At 44.0% G+C, this 20,045-nt stretch overlaps 1 protein-coding gene across 1 annotated transcript in view; it reads right to left on the bottom strand.

The window, feature by feature from the left end:
- Positions 1 to 20,045, bottom strand: part of LOC124775151 (glutamate-gated chloride channel-like) — a 176,943-nt gene that overhangs the window by 29,415 nt on the left and 127,483 nt on the right. Inside the window, exon 9 of the mRNA XM_047249994.1 lies at positions 15,226 to 15,354. Coding sequence (XP_047105950.1) covers positions 15,226 to 15,354 — 129 coding nt within the window. The remainder of the gene's footprint in view (positions 1 to 15,225; positions 15,355 to 20,045) is intronic.

Below are 20,045 nucleotides of genomic sequence, written 5' to 3'. Positions count from 1 at the left end.
GGCCGCATAACTGTATGAGACAGCGCATTAGGCTCCTGATAAGAGTTTCAAAGGCGCCTCATTATGGGTCTTCATTTGGCTGGCTGGTCGGACCGTGCAGTATCCAGATTTGTTGGGCATTCGGATGCGACAGTGACCCGATGTCGGACTGCATGGAAATGTGAAGTCAAGCGTGCTCGTCGTCAAGGTTACGGTCGACCCCGTCTGACCACCACAAGGCAGGATCGCCATTTCGTTTACTGAGGGCGTTGCAACCCCTTTAAATCTGCTCCTTCATTCCGAGAACAAGTAAAGGACTTCCTGCGACATTCTGAGTCATCCCGCACCATTGGTCGGAGAGTAGCAGCAGGAGACTAGGGAAGTACCGTCCCAAGCGTAAGATGGCGCTAACAGCGCAACACAAACGGCTGCGTTTGGAGTGATGCCGCGATCTGGAAGCACGGACTACAGATGAATGGCGCCGATCAACCACAGTGCTATTTCGGACGACCTTCTTCGGCTTGCATGAGGCTGAGCTGGAAAGAAATCCCATTCTTCCACTGTTTTGAAGGAACATAGCAGTTTACACGTTGTGTCATGGTGTGGAGTCCCATCGGGTTTAAGTTCAAGTCGTGGCTGGTAATGATTGACGGAACTCTGTCGGCACAACGGTAGGTTCTCATGTACCGTATTTCACTGACTATAACACACATTTTTTTCTTCTAAAAATTGCCACCAAAATTCATGTGCGTCTTATGCTCGAAATTAATATAAAAATGTCCAGTGTTTGATTTAAAATTCCCACCAGTCTCAAAAATGGCCATATATTCCACGCCGCGGGAAACCTATCTCTATCAGCTGACAGCAGCGGTGCACCGATGCGACCAACGTGAGTTGCGGAGGATTCGCAAGCTTGCTAACACTGTCCCACTCCTGCCGCGCCATCACAAACCTAGAACAATGTCTGATGCGTCATTTTAGTCTACGGTGCAAATGGACTTGAACTGAAAAGGATGTGTGTTACCGGTAACAGCACAATAATTTTGTTAGTAGCTAGTTTCGTAATGGAAAAAAATAAAAAGTATTCATATGATGCGGGTTATAAATTGAAAGTAATAGCATATGAAACCCAACATGAATTCACGCCGAAGGGAGCTTTCGAACGACCTACAATCAAACAAGTGTCTCAGTGGACAAAATAATCTTGGTCTAGAGTGAGAGAAAACGTTATTTTTAAATCTTTCAAGAAGTGTGGCATAAGTAATGCTCTCAGTGACAGAGAGGACCATCTTATATGCGAAGAGGACAACGACGACGTCGAAAAAAAAAAAAAAAAAAAGAAGAAGAAGCAGAAGAATAAGAAGAAGGAAGTTCAGATGACGATTTTCAGGGACTTTTAAAAGCAGTTAGATTTTATGAACTAAGAATTCTTTTAGGCTGGCTTTGCAGTCTAATAATAAAATTGGTAAAAATGTTATTTTTAAACAAAATTGCTTGCAAATTAAGACATTTCTCATAGTCCGCAGCGTCTTACAGTCAGTAAAACACGGTATTACCTCTCATGAAGCTGTATCGTGGTGTCATATTTCAACAATACAATGCTCATCCGCACATGGCACTTATCTCTATTAACTGTATGCGTGATGGTGAGGTACCCATCTTGCCTGACGAGTGGATAAAACGGCTTTATGAGACGCTTCACAACCGAATCACTGCATGCATTCAGGCCAGAGCGGGTGCAGCGTCACACGGATCGGGTTCACGATACAAAGTTCTGTGTAAATTTGACTCACTAAAATGACATCACATATCCTCTGAACGTGTGAAGATTTCTCTTCTGGGTGGTGCACCTACTTTTGTCAGGCAATGTATCACAAAAGAATCTGGTAATAACAATAAATGAAAACTAAAAACAGTGGAAAGTGAGAAAGACAGACAAGATCGAGGGAAGAAAAATAAGATAGAAATTTACCATTATTATATAGTTAGGTGAGGCGGGCGTGATATACTGTGAGAGTTTTTGAGTGATCGTGTGCAGTCTCGGCGACACGGGAACTCTTTGTCGATTTACTCTTTGCACTAGCTTCGGAAACAACGTGGAGCCAGAAACAAGTTGACGGTGTCTGGAGAATTATTCGTTTCACCGCGTGTGTGGTTGGGTAGGTACTTAAGATCCAGTCTGCCTTTATAACTCGACTGCTGACCCTCGACTTGGAAATCTGAAGGTTTACTAAACCTGTTTCCCGTCTGGCGTCGGTCGCTTGACGGTGCGTTCGGTGCGGCGCTGTCCGTTGCCGGCGCGCCGTAAGGCACGGAGGCTCGTACTAGGGCGTATCGCTTCTAGTCGGGCGTGCCGCGGCAGTCGTCACAAAGGGAAGTGACGCGTCTCCTGTAGCCTCTCCTTCCCAAGTGGCTCTTTCCGCCTTCGCGTGGTGCCAGACTGAGGAACCGACGATCTGTCCCTCTCTCTTTTCCCAGGGCCTAGACCAGCAGGTGCTCTGAATGCCGGCGACCTCGTTTGTCGGCGTGGGATCACGGCGCGAGTCGGCAAGGACGCATCGCCGCACCCCTGGGTAACCGGGGCGTGTTCTACCAAACCCAGGAGGTGGTGACATCGCCTGGGCCAGGTTAGGTGGGTCCAGACCGCCGAACGACTGGGTGACCGGCCCACCACCTGATTAGGAGTCGATCCTTGGCCGAGAGGTGGAAGCTCGGGCTAGTAAGCGGCGAAGGGCGAGAGGTGCATCCGCCTCTCCGGGGTGCGGGGTGCACTTACCGAGGAGCGTCGGGTGAAATCGTCGACGACGGAGCCACCGATGGGGACCAGTGCGCTGGCGACAGCGCGTTGAACCCTGTAGCTTGAGAGTGCCCTTGGTATTGGGGCGAGGTCGGTGGGCTAGCTTCGTTTTTTGTCCCCCCTCCCCATACCAGAGGAGCCGATCCAGGGCAAGTGATGGGCTCCCACCTTTTTATCACTTGTTACCTATGATGGCTGAAATCGAAACGAGTGATCAGAGTGCGCCTAAACGGGAACCTAGATGTCTGCTCCCTCTCCACAGGACGAGATGGGACACGCAGAGGACGAAACAGTTACACAGAGACACCCGAGGATCACACTGCTCTTGGAGCAAAACATCAAAAACGGCAAAATAAGTCAAGCGGCTTTGTCTGTAATCAAAAATGAGTTATCTGCATGAGCTATAGCCAATGCAAAACTTGAAGGCCGCGTTATAGAGTTAGAAAAAGAAAAATGACAGATTGAGAAAGCAACCCACTAAGACCTGGGAGGCTGTGGCTGCTCAAGCGCCAAGCAAGCACAAACAACTAAAGAAACTATCGAAAGAGTTACCAAACGGCCAGACACGGCATTCTTCCTCAGGACTCTGCTTCTCCAAGACATTAGTGTTAAGAAAATTCAAGAATTATTAACTACCACAATCATTCCCGTCAAAGACAAAATCAAAGTTAAAAGAGTTAAACCTGGTAGGAATTCGGTGATCGTAGAAGTTGCCACCGAGGAGGATAAATAGAAACTACTAAACAATCAAAAGCTGAACTCGGTGGTCAAATGCGAATCACTTAGGAAAAGCAACCCATAAGTCATTTTGTACGATGTACCGACAGTAATGCCAAATGATGAGCTATATGAGACAATCAGGACACAAAAATTCGATGAAACTGATGACGAGGAATTTAAGAATTCGTCCAAGCTGAGAGATTTAAAACGGGGCCTCGGGACCATGATGTAGTACACCACGTCGCCGAGGTCTCTGCGCAAATGTGGAAAAGAATCAGGTCAATGGGCAGATTATATGTAGGCTTCCACGTGGTACCTCGTTGCCACAACTGTGGTGACCTGGACCACATTCTGAGGCACTGCATCAGGGGGTCGGCATGCTCCAAGTGTGGTGAGAGTGGTCACACTCGCAAAGAATGTAGAGCAGCAGGAGTTTGTACTCCGTGCAAAAGTCAAGGCAAGAAATCCTGTGGTGCCACGGGGCGGAATGGCCCAAACTACCGGACGCTCGAACAAAGGTTAATTTCAAGAATTGACTATGGCTGAGCAGGGCTCAGTAAACAGGATGGCTAAGCGTAAACCCACGAGTAAAAGGAGGAGGGATGCCATGAGGGAAAACAGATTTAAAGAACTACAAGGTCGCTTTCAGGCGCCTCTAAAGTGAAAACAGCAGAGAAAGGAATTCAAGCAGATCTCCCTATGATGGACATACGCACTCAAACAGATTTCCCTGTGAAGATCACAGCTCTCCCCTCCCAAAACCGTGGAATGAGGCCGATTAAAGATCAACAGCGGCAAGAGCATCCTGTAGTGGCGGCCCCGCCTCTGGCACTTTCCAAAGATGAGCCAAGGAAAGTAGAGCGTCAGGCACTCCGAGAATCCATAGTCACCAGCACCAGTGCACACGCAACCGCACCAGACACCCCCGTAATCAGGCTACCGCCTGTAGACCCAGTTAGGGTGTATCCCAATATAGAATACACTATGCAACTGGCAAGATTGGAGCAGCCGACTATCCTGACCACTGCCTTAAGACATGTGGTCCGGATGGGACATAACAACGGCAGAAAGGTCACCTTCTCGGTAATAGAGGCTGCAGACAGAATACAGCTTAAGTCAGTGAACCTTCCCACCGACTTCGGAGCCCTGCGAGATTTGCTTAACAAAGTGGTGAGAAATTTGACCTCAATGACATCTACACTCAGTCAGTTCTAGCCAATGGTCGTATCGCCTGTGATTGGAGCAAGACCTGGCCTGACGACAGAATACATACTTACTTCCCGTAATGAGCAAATTAACTATCGGACAACTGAACGCACATAACAGCAGACTTGTGATGCAGGAGCTTCGAAGGGAGGTGGAGGAGAGGAGGCTTGATGTGCTCTGCCTACAGGAGCCGTACTCTCAAGCCGGGAAAGTATCCGTTGCAGCCGCTACATGGCAGATTGTCAGCAGTGGGGATGCCCCCGAAGTGGCAATAGTTGTCACAAACCAAACCCTATGGATAACAACACTTTCGCAACACTCCAACAGTCACTGCAACGCTGTGGAGATACAGTCTTCTGTGGGGGTTATAACTATCATAAATATGTATTTCCAGTATTGAGATAACATCGAACAACAACTAGATCACTTAACTAGAGTAGCCACAGCGTTGCGGTGGCGAAAAATGGTTATAACAGCTGACATAAATGCAAAATCCCCCTATAATACAGGGGCACAAGAGATGGAAATGGTGGTAAAGTGGAGGAGATGATCATGGCTTTACAACTTGTGGTGGCTAATAAGCCTGGTAATCCTCCCACCTATGCGGCGGGAGGGGGCCAAGGTACCAACACTGATGTGACACTAGTCACACCGAACGCTGTAAACATGATACAAAACTGGAAAGTTGGAAAGTTGAAGAAAATGCCACAACAAGCGATCACAATCTTATAACCTTTACTTTAGGAGACACAGAGTGCCACTGGGCCATGAGGTGGGAGCTGCAACTGAATTACAAAAGAGCAGACTGGGAGCGACTAGCGAGAGAGTGCGACATTCCTCCATTGCCAGAAGGTGACGTGCAACAGGACCTAGACGTAGACAAGAGGGCTGAGGAACTGGTGAGTGCAGGAACCAGAGCAGTGAAGGCAGCCGTTCCAACGAGGAGGAGGGCCATGGCAGCCTCCCCGTCACCATGGTCAGCTGCTAAAGGAATTGCGTCAGTCAGTCAGAAGGCTGAGGAGGCATTACCAGCGCAATGTCGTCTGATAGGAAAAGCAAAGATGGCTATTGCGATACTGGGAGGCGAAAGAGAAATTTCAAACGAACTTCGAGCAGTTTTGGGAGAGGTTAGTGGTAAATCAATTAGCATTGGACACATGGAGTGTACCCTATAAACTAGTTAGGGGAAAGATCCGCTCCCCAAATGATGATATCAACGATGAGACATAGGGACGGGATGATGGAATCCTGTCAGGAGACTGCCCAGGTCCTTCTCAGGTCCCTGTTGCCTGATGCCGATATGGTTGGAGATACCGAAGATCAATATCAACTACAGAATGAATATCTTCACAGACTTGTAAACAACAGGACAGTCTACCCCTTTTCCGAAGAGGAGGTGGCTGCCCACATTAAATCACTGAAGAGAGGGAAAGCCCCCAGGCCAGACGGCATTGTGGTGGAGGTTATGCAGTTCCTAGCACCCCGACTGGTAGCCCCACTTACCCACCTATTCAATGAATGTCTTGGACAAGGAAAAAATCCCTAAAATCTGGAAAGTAGCCAGTGTAGTAATTATTAGAAAAGGACCTGATAAAGACCCAGCTGAAGCTAAGTCCTACAGACCTATTTGCCTATTAGACATTTTTGGAAAATTACTTGAGAAATTGCTAGCTGAGAGACTGAGCGTACTCCGAGTGCTGTGCGGGGTGAGCAGCAGGCAGCTCGGCTTCAGGCCGGGGCAATCGGCAACTGATGCAATCGCCCTGGCGGCTGAGGTCTATGGCTCTACCCTCTACAAGTACGTTGTTGCCATCATGGTTGACATCAGTGGCTCCTTTGACAACCTGTGGTGGCCTTCGCTCTTCTCCTGCTTGCTGGAGAAAGAGTGTCCAGGGCTGCTATATGGTTGCCTGAGGAGCTATTGTGAGGGTCGGGAGATCTGGCTATCATCCGCTAGCGGTAAAGTTGGAAAAACCTTAACTTAGGGATGTCCCCAGGTTTCCATTTTAGATCCCCTATTCTGGGATATCCATATGGAACCATTTCTAGACAACTTGCAACAGAGCGAAGAGGTGCTAGAGGTGATAGCCTACACCGATGACCTTCTGCTGGTTGGCGGCCGGAGCCGCAAAGACATTGAACCAAAAATAGAAAGGGCCATGGCAAAATTGTAACTACGGTGCCGTGATACTGAAATGTCTATTTCACCAACTAAATCAACATACCTTTTGCTGAAAGGACAGCTAGTAAGAAATCCTACAATGAGAATTGGGGGCTCACCAGTTCTCAGGCGACATGACACTCGCTACTTGGGAGTTATCAGCGATGAAAGGAGGAACTTCGGGAAGCACATTGAATCCGCAATCCAAAGAGCATTACAAGTACTCAATAACCACATCTCCATAGGACAAGAAAGATTTCACCTTCCTCCCACTTGATAAAATTGTACCATAACAGTATACTAACTTCAATAGTGGGTTATGGCTCGCGAGTCTGGGCACACAGGCTCACAAATGGTGCCCGCCATGACAGTGAGAAGAGTACAGAGGATCATGCTGTTAAGATCTGTGAGAGCTTATAGAACATCTCCAGGTGGTGCCCTATTAGTGATAATGGGGCTCTGACCTCTAGACATCAAAATTAGAGAGCAAGCAGCATGGTACTGGGCTAAGAAAGGGAACGATATGAAAATAGTGAATATTCTGGGATTTCAGGCTAGGGACAAGCGAGAGATAAGGAAAAGGGGCGAGGATCTACGGCAGGAATTATGGGAAATGTTAAAGAAAGGTTAGGCATGAGGTATTTTGAGCCATCCCGGGGCTTAATTCATTTTCTCACTGGCCATAGGCCCTACCCGACATACCTATGCTGGTTTGGGAAAAGGGCTACACCTGAGTGTGACTGTGGCGCATCGGAGGGTACTCCCGACCATGTGGTTTACGAGTGCCCCCTTTTCGATGATGTAGCAGTTAGATTATGACAACAACTACCAAACAATAATACATATGACCTAATGAGACACGAAGAGACTTTCGAAACTTTGAATAACCTGGCAAATGAGGTGTCACGTAAAGTTCTGACTGCATAGCTGAGGGACATTCGCGATTAAAACCAACTACTGAACGTGTCCTAGTACCCTAATCCTGTACCGCCTGTGCGTGAACAGGTCGACTTGCTAGTCGGAATCCGCCACGTGCAGGGCTAGGGGTACTGGAGTACATTAACTTCACGATCATGACAGCACCGGATTTGACGTAGGTTAGTTAGTAGTTAGTAGGATTAGAAGCAGATACCAAAATAGGAACCTGCAGCGACTAGTAATTTTGGCCTGCCTAGTGTCAGGGGCACGCTCATCAGGGTTAGCTCGATGAGCAAGACATTGCAGTAGGTTTATATCCATTCTGACACACCTGTAACGCTGTAGTCAGTTAGGATTATTAATAAGTAGGTAGTAGTGTATAGTTTCACAAAAAATCGTAAGTTTTGCCCATTAAGCTGTACTGTTTACACTGCCAGTAGTTTACAAATTAACTATAATAACTGCACGTAACGTACAACATTGTATCACTTAGGACCCACTAATCATTAAGGTGGTGAGTTATATTGTATAATTATTATTATGTATTGTAAATAAAGAATTTAAAAAAAAACTGTTTCCCGTATTTCCTGTATCGAATTGTTCACCTTCTCTGTTGTATGTCACAACCTTCTGCCGTGGACACGCGTTAGTTGAACAACGTGCTCTCTTTTGTATTTCTGTGAGAAGTTTGAAGATATTTAATTCGAGAAACCATATATTATCTCACCACAAAATGCCTCGCAACAGGAATGTCTTGAAGCTGCTGCCTCGCTTCAAGCACTCACAAACTAGACGCTTCTCTAGGGATTGGCCCGGTGCACCAGTGGTTCCGTCGAGACAGCTGGGCTGCTTCCTTTCTCTGGATTTTATATAAATAATCCGGATATCACTCGTGCCCTGTCAGATAGTGCAAAAAACTAGCGTTTCGTTAAATGTGAGCTACTTATTTTAAGTGGTCTGGATTAGTAAAAGTAGTCATCTCTGACGATAACATCAACAGTTTATGCTAGATTCTCAGTCTGTGGTCTCAGTCTGGACGGGTTTCCAATCTTCGCCCTTGCTCGAAACACTGTGCAGCAGTTGACTTAATCAGGGCTAGCGCACTTCCAGTCCAGTGGTACATGGAGGAGGGATGTGCAGGACGAGAGGGTGGTAAGAGTTTTAAGTTGCTCACTCCCGTTGCCGCTTCACGATTACAGTCGTTATTAATCAGAGCAAATAAGCCGTGACCTCGGAAGAAGTAACCCTCACACAGCGTTTCATGCAACGAGAATTACGTGTGCGCTACGGTTTAAAACAATCGGTGTCGGTGTGAGCAAAACTCATTACCTTGGCTTGCAATAAGTCAGAAAGGCCAGTCGTGCACGAGCGCTTTTAAGGCATCCGAAATTTTCTTGAAACCGTTAAATAGTAGGTGTAGAAGTCAGCGAATACAGTAAGTACATATAATGAAATAAACTAACTGAAAATATGTTATATAACTAGATAAAATCCCATAAGACAATGATGCAGATTAAAGTAAACAGTTTGAAGTTCAACCAAAGAATGTTCATTACACGAAATTTTGCACAAATGAGCATGGTGGCTTCACATAGATTTTCAGGTTCAAACCAAGATTAAAAAGGTACACAACAATTAATTATACAGTAGAAATGTAGCGCGAGGAGAGAGTTGAACACAGTTTCAGAAAATACTTAAAATTTGCAGCTTCTCGCTTGCCATCTCTACGTAAGCCCAAGTTCAGTATTCTCAACACTACTGCATCAAAACAACTAACAAATTTGTCACTCACTATTACAAATAATATATGCAGCGAAATTTCACAGTTCGCAGATGACTCACATTCCTCACTCAATGTTAAGTTCGAGTGGTTCCGTAAATACAATCAAAGAAACCCACGGAATAATTCTGTGCCTTCAGAAGTTTGTGTCTGGACCTTGCGGTCATGAAATTAATCCAAGTCCCGTTAAATTTTAAAGTAGCCAGCTTGAGCGTTCAAGAAATTCACAAAGCTCAACAAACGTTGATCTAAGCCACGAGCAAGATATTACTTTTATTTTTTTACTTTTGACGCTACGCGCTCTCTCTCTTTTATTTTTCTTTTCCTTGACAAGAATATCTACAGCCGTATTCGGCTCCGCCCAGCTCTATGTCTGCCTTTTTTATACAGCATAAAAAGAATAGCAGGAAACTCCTTTAATTAACATTGCAAACAGTCAAAAAGTATCTCCAAGATGTGCCTTAAGTGCGAAAACAAACCGGCGACCGCTTGTTTTAAAGACGCCAGATGCCGGGTGGGGACGCGCCATCGGAATGCAACACCGAGCCTTTGATGGTCATGAAATATAGCTGCACCTTTCAACCTCGCCGTCTGCCTGCTTAGCTGTGTGGTAACATGCTCGCCTCCCATGCAAGCAGGCAAGCAGGCCCGGGTTCGATTCGCGGCCGGGTTGGAGATCTTCTCATCACCGGCGCGCAAGTCGCCCAATGTGGCACCGACTGATATAAGACTTTCACTTGGCAGACGAACTTCCCCGGATTGTGCCTCCCGGCCAACGATGCAATACGCTTATTTCATTTCATTTCAACCCCGCTCACGGGGGATGTTCCAACTACCGTGCGGGTAGTAAAAAATTCTTCCTAAGTAGCTAGCAAAAGTGTACCGGCATCTGACGTGTCGTCTCATTATTTGGTGCTGTGTTAGCAAAACCGTCCAACCATCGATCACGTTCTTGGCACTATCTCTGGAAAGATACATGACGGCCATAACCTTTATCCTGATGACCGCATACTCCTTTTATGATGGAAAATATGTTGCGTTCGCACACAGGAGCTTATTGGGGACAATCAAGTACTTTGGCACCCGGATGTAGAGGACCAGTATCAGCTGGAGAAGGAAACATCCGTCCGCCTCCGCACAGCGGAAGAGGCCGTGATTGTCCATATCGTCCACATTACACCACAGGCAGAGGAGGTGTCTGCCAAGGTGAGGTATGGAGTTTGTGTCGCATCGGGTTTTTACCGGTAACGACGATTTATCAGGTGGCGCTAGTTTCCGTGGTGAAATGGTTGATAAACAGCACACCACGCCTCCTGTCACCTCAACAAATTTTTGAGATTAATAAGGTGCAGCAGAGCCATAGGTACCATTTTAAGGAAAATCGGTGGAAAAGTCACTTAGATAGAAAAGAGTTTTGCTACCAGGGAGCAGTCACGTGACAGATGTAGGCTGTTGCTACAGATAAAGGTAGTGGTAGAATAGGAAGTCACAAGCATCGTGAAACCTAGAGCCAAGCTCAGCCAGGTGCCAGAGAACATACGGGGCGTGTCCAGAGATTTTGATGGCGAGGATAGGGTACTTGTAGTAGGAGAAGCAGAAAACAGTCTGGCTAACAACTTAGAATATACAATTAAAGGTAACCTGAGAAAATAGCAACAATACACACTCTTGTACAATTTGTCAAGGTTTTGTGGCGACATGACCAGCCTTGGGTTAACGTGGCTGTTAACTGTGTGAACAAAGAGCTGAGCGAATTACTTTTGACTTAAAGTATGTCTGTGCCGTGATTATAGCTGCAATTGGGAGATTGGGATACAGTAATCATGGCTCACGTGTGAGTAGGAGAGGGAAGGAATGATTAGCTGAGCACCTTGCAGAGAGTGTAAGGGGGAACTCAAGCACACAAGGCAAAACCCCTGTGACTACTGGAATCATATGGGTACATTTTTTAGGTTTCAGTCAGGTTACAGACAGAGAGTACTGAAAGAAATTAGAGCAGTACAACAGTTTTGTAACAGTTTCCAGAAAAATAGAATGAATTAGTTTCATCTGAATATTATAGGGTAAAGAAAGAAGATACATGAGTTTATTGCGTTTCTAGAAGATGTGGAAAATTCTGAAGTGATAGATGTTCTGTACTCTAAATACCCGGTATCCACAGGGATGGAGAAGTTAAATATCAGCGGTTATAGAGTTGCATCATTTTCGTGCAAAGTTAACATAGAAAAAGGAGGAGTTGTATCATATGTACAAGGTGGACACAAAGTCAAAAACATTGAAACAAATAGTTTTTGTGTTTATCAGAACCTAGAAGCATGTCCTTGTGAGTCTACAGATCTCCTCTAGGAAACTTTAAGCTATTTATGAGAAATGTAGATGCATTATTGAGCTACGTGACACAAGAAGAAACACAGCAGTTTATAGAGATTTCAATGTGGATTTCTTAAAAGCTGTGGATGGGAAAAATCTAATTTTAGAGGATGGTTTTCCAATTCATGTGCAGCAAACTACTAGGTTACTGACTGATAACATTTTATAGACAGTGTTGAAACAATTAATTTGCACACAGTTGCTAATCTATCTAATCACGATGGGCAGTTAATGGAAGTAAGCAGTATGGCTCTTTACAACCCTGAGGCAGGTTCATACAAAGCAGTGAATATTATTAATGAGCACATGTTTTAAGAGTAAGTTGAAAGAGGTGGTAGGGGATGAGGTATATGTAGGAAGAGATGCTAGTATCAGATTCAATTTATTCGACAGTAAATTTGTGTCAATATTTGAAAGTCCCTTTACTAAAAAATTATTCAGAAGATCCATTTAAAGAAAATAAGCTGTGGATACACAGGGAATTAAAATCTCTTGTAAGAGGAATAGGCGAATTTATGTAAAGACCTGAGTAAGACTGGACCCGACATTACTTGCATACTGCAAAACTACTGTAGTATTTTAAGGAAAATCATTGAAGTTTACAGTAGTATGCATGTACAGATAGAAATAAGTATTGCAGAAAATAAGACTGAAACTATACGAGACATTATCAAATGGGAGACAGGACAGCCAGTACAAGATTCCATAACAATTAAACTAAATGAAAATGTAACTGATATTTCACAAGCTACAAGTAGATGTAGATGCAAGTACTTTTAACAGTTACTTTCAAATCTTAACAGCAAATGTGGTATCAAATGACTCAGTTGAAGAAGCAAGAGTATATATTAACAAAGTAATTACACAAAACTTTATGCAACTAGAAATAGCACCAACATCTTACACTGAAATTAATACAATTCTAAAAATTCTAAAAATCAAAACCTCATGTGGGGCTGATGGAATTTCAAACATAATTCTGAAAAATTGTTCCAAGTACACAGTCATCTTCAGAAATGAATATTTGATGTTGATTACTCAGATACTCTGCAACTTGATACTCCCAATAGGCAAAAATATCCTAGTCCTCACAACACCTGTAGTCAGTGATGTTATTACAGCTTTATTTGTGTATTTGTTGCTTATTTAGCTTGATCATATTAGGGCCTTCACGTAATCTCTTACATCTGACCAGGAACAACAAATATAAAAAATAGAACCTAACCATTACAATAATAATAATTTATGTTATTAATAAAAATAATAACTTCCAATAATAATAATAATAATAATAATATTGGTAATATAGAGAATAAAGATAAAGTTGTGGAGGAATTAAGAATGATATTAATGATTCTATGATAAATTCATTAATAATAATTTGCATTATTAATAAAAATTAATTTTCAGTAATAATAGTAACATTAATAATGATAAAATAATTGAATCATTATGACTGATACTGATTGTTTTAGCAGTTTTGAAGCCGTGTTTGTTACTAGAAGAAGTGAAAGGGATAATGACAGAGAAGAACATTGATAAGAATGTAACAAAGACTGCTAGGAAAGAGGAGAATTTCAATACAGAACTCTGTAGGCAAGGGCAGGGAAAAGCGTGGAAGAGGGAGGGTTGATGAGAGTGATCTGCAAGGAGTGATAGCTATTGTGATAGACGGTGGACCATTAGCTGTCTTTTGAAGTTTGGAAGGAGTTTAATTTCTGTAATACGAGGGCTGCTCAATGAAGAATGATCAAAATTTTTATGGTGATAATTTCTGGCACTAAAATTTAATCTTATGATATTCTGTTAGTTTAATGTGCAACAAAGGGGCTGTAGTAGTTTCATTTTTGAGACTCCTGGTTCCCGCCTGTGAGATGCAGGCAAGGTCAGACATGTTCAGTATCGCGTACCGCTGCAATGGAGGGAACACACGAGGAACAATATGCGGCTATGAAATTCTGCTTTCAACTAATCTTCAGCTGAGAGTCTGTTTTTCCCTACATCATAGCTCGAAGGTGATTTAAAGTGGTTAGAGAGGGGAAACAATCAATTTCAAAGGAAGGTGGACCCGGTGCTCCAGTTACTGCTCTTGCGGAAGAGAACATCAACACTGCTGCTATCATTGTGAGAGAGGATCGACGAATCACTTTCTGAAATATTGAACGTTTCATTGGGTGCCACCCACACGTTGGTGACAGAAAAATTACACCTACCCTGCTGGACCAACGTTGTTGGTTAACTTCACCCAGGTTATTTCACAATTCGGAATGTGTAATTACCTCATAAGATATTATCGAATTCTTTACTGCAATAAATACGCCACCGCAACTGGCGTCTCTAATCTACAACAGCGATATATTTTCCAGTCTATATTTAGGATTTCATTGCAATTCGCTTCTGGTTCCAAGAAACTTCGATAAGCGATCATACTAATTCTGGAACCATACCATGGATGCTGCTGCAATTTACCATTTAACATGCAAACATTTTCTATTTCCGACTGGCCAGGACGAACATTCTGTGAGAATAATGTAGCTGCCATATTTTCTGTTTCAGCAGGCAGTCCATCACTGGTCCCAAAAGGCCTTCCTCTAACATAAAAAACCTCCTCGTGTACACAACAAGTATTCCGCTACCCGAATAGTCCTTCATTCGTGTATTTCAAGTCTGACCTGACAGCAGAGGTCGCGAAATTCGCACCCGATATCATCCCAGAATTGTCTGAACCTCGGGTTTAGACGTTTCTCTGTGCTCCAAACCAGAGGATCGTGATCGACTCTGGGTGCAGTGCTATAATTAGTGTGCAGAGCTTTCACCCCACGTGCGATACTTTATCTAATCAGAGCAGAATGGAGTATATAATTTCACATTCGGACGGGGGCACACTGAAATTTGGAGATGTGCCACTTTGAGTGGAGTACGAAGAACTGCTAGCTGTGTGTTATTCTAGTAAACAGTTCATGTACTTTCAGGGAGAAAATGAAATATACATATAAAGGAAGCAGAAACAGTAACTGACTGTTAAAAGACGGACGTTAATCATTTGAAGATCCATTTTATACATGTTTTTTTCCCCTCATTTACGACGTTGTATTGAAAACCGTAAGTACCGCAAGTTATTTTCCATGCACCTCGTATTTTTTTCAGAAATGAAAATGTAGACACCCAGACACGATAGCTACGTAATTAGAGAATAGTGCTTGAGGCGAGGTATATTATGTCTATCAGGAGGATGGTTTTGACGACGTAGACACAGGTAGCGAATTGTCTGTTGCAGCGGCCACAGGCGCTCACCTTGCTGGACGCGGCGCTGCTGTCCTCCACGGTCAGGGCCGCAACTGCACAAGGTTGGTGAACCTGCTCCTTCGTCCTCTCTTGTGCAATGTCTGAACGCCTCGTCTCCACCATCGCGATGTACTGATTCTGAAACGAACGCAACTACGTACTAGTCGGATTAAATATAAAGAAAGCATATTTTTACACTATTCGTCATGGAAGTCTGCGTTATACGACATGAAAATTAATTTCATATCATTTTCTGCCAACTGTAAAACTTTAAACAATTAAATTAATTAAATATTTGAAAACATATAATTTTTTAACTTAATTTTAAATTAATGGTTGTACACTCTGAGACACAGAAAATTAGGCACTATGAAGGCAACGGAATGGGACGCAACATATAATACTTCGTTTATCAACTGGAATTCTACTTTGGTCAGCTCCTCCTTATTTAAGTCTTCCCTGAATTTCGGTAGTGCTGGATCTTCCTTCTGCTCACCAGCAACGTCATTTAATGCAGTGACGACTGAGATTTCATACACGCTGCTATTTTCTGCCTTGAAACGCAGTCGCCATACTTGTGTTTCCATCCATTTTTGCGTGTAATTATGACGTCATACTCCTGAAGTCTGTCAGTCTCGCTAAACAACCCAACTGATCCTTCAGGTTAGTCAGCAAAAGTACAGAATGTAGTCGGCCAAATAAAAACGGTCAGAACCTGTTGACGGCCGAAACCATTGCAAGGCACTCTGTCTCGGCTGTAGGATAGCTTATCTACGACTTTAGGGCTACTCTGGAAGCATAATCTATCACCTTTCTGCACCTTACTGAGTTTTAAATAGATGTGCACCTATTCAATAACTGCTAGTGTCGGTGCCCTGCGCCGGCCAGAGTGGCCGAGCGGTTTTTACGCGCTACAGTATGGAACAGCGCGACCGCTACGGTCGCAGGTTCGAATCCTGCCTCGGGCCTGGTTGTGTGTGATGTCCTTAGGTCAGTTAGGTTTAATTAGTTCTAAGTTCTAGGGGACTGATGACCTCCGATGTTAAGTCCCATGACACAGAACTCGATAATCTATGGGTAAAATTGAACAGAGATCGCACTAGGCATGGTCGATGCGCAGACTCAGTTTACAGATGGCGTGCTACATAGTTTCCGATTTGTGACTGTGGGGCTCCGAAATAGACACTCAAGCACATTAGAAATGAATGCCCCTTACGTTCACACCACGAGAGTTAGAGCAACGTCACGGAAGCTGAGCATAGAGCTCTTACATGGTGTAGGAACTTAGATATTGACATTTAGTTAGTTTTATATGTAGTTTTGTCTTTCTTTATTCTTATTATATAGATATACTAATGTTATCTAGCTATATATCTCCGCATGGAATGGTGGCTCAGTAGTTGGCGTTGCTGTTTCTAAATCTTGGGCACCGTGTTCCACACCCAATTATTACTTTTATTTTTGTTTTTCGTTTATATACTTATGTATGTAGAAGATTGCTACGCGAACGTTACCTAATGCATATTTATATAACGTTGTTCTTATTCGTGTGATAATTGTATGTCATATGACTGAATAAAGAAATGAGAAAAGCACACTCATGCTCATAAATTAGGGGTAATGCTGATACATAGTGAAACAACGCTCTGGTGAGCGGATTGCAGGTTTAAATGACCTCGGGGTATGACCATGCGGTGCATTTAACCTGCGGTCGTCGCACGACGGCGCTGACAGCAGTTCACATACGCAGAGGTGTGTTGGTGCATGTCGGAGTGCGGTGCAGCGAATAAGTATGCAAACGTTTTCAGACGTGCTAATGGTGACTGTGTGTTGAAAACGGCTCAAAGAACACATATTGATGACGTTACGAGGGGTAGAATACTAGGGCGACAGGAGGCTGGTCAAACACAGCAGGTCGTAGCACGGGCCCTCTGTGTGTCACAAAGTGTGATCTCAAGAATATGGCAACGATTCCAGCAGAGAGGATACGTGTCCAGGCTCTACAGTACGGGACGTCCACAGTGTACAACACCACAAGAAGACCGATATCTCACCATCAGTGCCCGCCGACTGCCACGGAGTACTGCAGGTAGCTTGCTCGGGACCATACTGCAGCCACTGGAACAGTTGTCTCCAGCCACACAGTCTACAGACGACTGAACAGACATGATTTATTCGCCCGGAGACCTGCAAGGTGCATTCCACTGACCCCTGGTCACAGGAGAGCTCCTGAAGGCAGGTGTCAAGAACACACTACATTTTCATTGGAACAGTGGTCCCAGGTTATGTTCACGGACGAGTCCAGGTATAATCTAAACAGCGGTTCTCGCCGGGTTTTCATCTGGCGTGAACCAGGAACCAGATACCAACCCCTTAATGTCCCTGAAATGGACCAGTATGGAGGTGGTGGTTTGATGGTGTGGGGTGGGTTTATGATTGGTGCACGTACACCCCTGCCTGTCTTTGACAGAGGAACTGTAAGAGGTCAGGTGTATTGGGACGTCATTTTCCACCAGCATGTCCGCCTTTTCAGGGGTGCAGTAGGTCCCACCTTCCTCCTGATGGATGACAAAGCACGGTCCCACCGAGCTGCCATCGTGGAGGAGAACCTTGAAACAGAAGATACCAGGCGAACGGAGTGGCCTTCCTGTTCTCCAGACCTAAACCCCATCGAGCACGTCTGGGATGCTCTCGGTCGACGTATGGTTGCACGTCTTCAAACCCCTACGACAGTTCATGAGCTCCAACAGGCACTGTTGCGAGAATGGAAGGCTATACCCCAGCAGCTGCTCGACCACCTGATCCAGAGTATGCCAACCCGTTGTGTGGCCTGTGTACATGTGCATGGTGATCATATCCCACATTGATGTCAGGGTATATGCGCAGGAAATAGTGGCGTTTTGTAGCACATGTGTTTCGGGGCGGTTTTCTCAACTTCTCACCAATACCGTGGACTTACAGATCTGTGTCGTGTGTGTTCCCTATGTGCCTATGTTATTAGCACTAGTTTTGTGCCAGCCGCGGTGGGCTAGCGGTTCTAGGCGCTCAGTCCGGAACCGCGCGACTGATAGGGTCGCAGGTTCGAATCCTGCCTCGGCATGGATGTGTGTGATGTCCTTAGGTTAGTTAGGTTTAAGTAGTTCTAAGTTCTAGGGGACTGATGACCATAGATGTTAAGTCCCATAGTGCTCAGAGCCATTTGAACCATTTTTGAACTAGTTTTGTGTAGTGCCACGTTGTGTGGCACCACATTCTGCAATTATCCTTAATTTATGAGCATGAGTGTATTTGAAGATTTAGTTGAAATTCTTGTAGTGTACCTTGATTCGTAGTCAATTATAAGCTCCAATTTACGAGAAAGTAATCCGTTATGCGTGGTTTCCTGCGAAATTATTGCCAACAAGCAAAATATTCACCATTGTTAACAACATTTCTTTCCAGTGTGAGATTCATACGAAGAAACGACAGTGTGGCAAACCCTCTTCGCCCGTTTCTCTTGGTGTTCTGAATATCTGTTTTCCGAATGTTTCTTACGATTTGTATCATCCAATGGAATGCACCAAATCTCCCTGAAGAAGAAACATTTGAATAAGATATAAAATTAATATAAGAATTGATATGAGAATGAAATTCAGAATATGAGTATTTATAATGCCATACATACACTTATTATATAATACATGTGTGACACTTATCGTGAAATCTAGTTATAACTTTACAATTAATACAACGTCCTTTTTTTTTTTTTTTTGTCGTCAGTCCACTGACTGGTTTGATGCGGCCCGCCACGAATTCCTTTCCTGTGCTAACCTCTTCATCTCAGAAGTAGCACTTGCAACCTACGTCCTCAATTATTTGCTTGACGTATTCCAATCTCTGTCTTCCTCTACAGTTTTTGCCCTCTACATCTCCCTCTAGTACCATGGAAGTCATTCCCTCATGTCTTAGCAGATGTCCTATCATCCTGTCCCTTCTCCTTATCAGTGTTTTCCACATATTCCTTTCCTCTCCGATTCTGCGTAGAACCTCCTCATTCCTTACCTTATCAGTCCACCTAATTTTCAAAATTCGTCTATAGCACCACATCTCAAATGCTTCGATTCTCTTCTGTTCCGGTTTTCCCACAGTCCATGTTTCACTACCATACAATGCTGTACTCCAGACGTACATCCTCAGAAATTTCTTCCTCAAATTAAGGCCGGTATTTGATATTAGTAGACTTCTCTTGGCCAGAAATGCCTTTCTGCCATAGCGAGTCTGCTTTTGATGTCCTCCTTGCTCCGTCCGTCATTGGTTATTTTACTGCCTAGGTAGCAGAATTCCTGAACTTCATTGACTTCGTGACCATCAATCCTGATGCTAAGTTTCTCGCTGTTCACATTTCTACCACTTCTCATTACTTTCGTCTTTCTCCGATTTACTCTCAAACCATACTGTGTACTCATTAGACTGTTCATTCCGTTCAGCAGATCATTTAATTCTTCTTCACTTTCACTCAGGATAGCAATGTCATCAGCGAATCGTATCATTGATATCCTTTCACCTTGTATTTTAATTCCACTCCTGAACCTTTCTTTTATTTCCATCATTGCTTCCTCGATGTACAGATTGAAGAGTAGGGGCGAAAGGCTACAGCCTTGTCTTACACAACGTCCTTATAAGCCTTAATTTGATAAAAAGCTTTCATGTAGTAAACTTCTGCGGACTTAGTAGGTAAATGAAAATAACAAAAATAAAATAAATGAAAAACAGTAATCTGGTTTCGATCGCTGGTCGCAAATTTAAGATGCCGTAACACTAATGATTTCGTCTATGTCGCCCGGTAAAAG

The sequence above is a fragment of the Schistocerca piceifrons genome, chromosome 1, assembly GCF_021461385.2.
Source record: "Schistocerca piceifrons isolate TAMUIC-IGC-003096 chromosome 1, iqSchPice1.1, whole genome shotgun sequence".
NCBI classification, from domain to species: Eukaryota; Metazoa; Arthropoda; class Insecta; order Orthoptera; family Acrididae; genus Schistocerca; species Schistocerca piceifrons.
The sequence above is the reverse complement of the archived record's forward strand: the minus strand, read 5'-3'. Positions and strand labels throughout refer to the sequence as shown.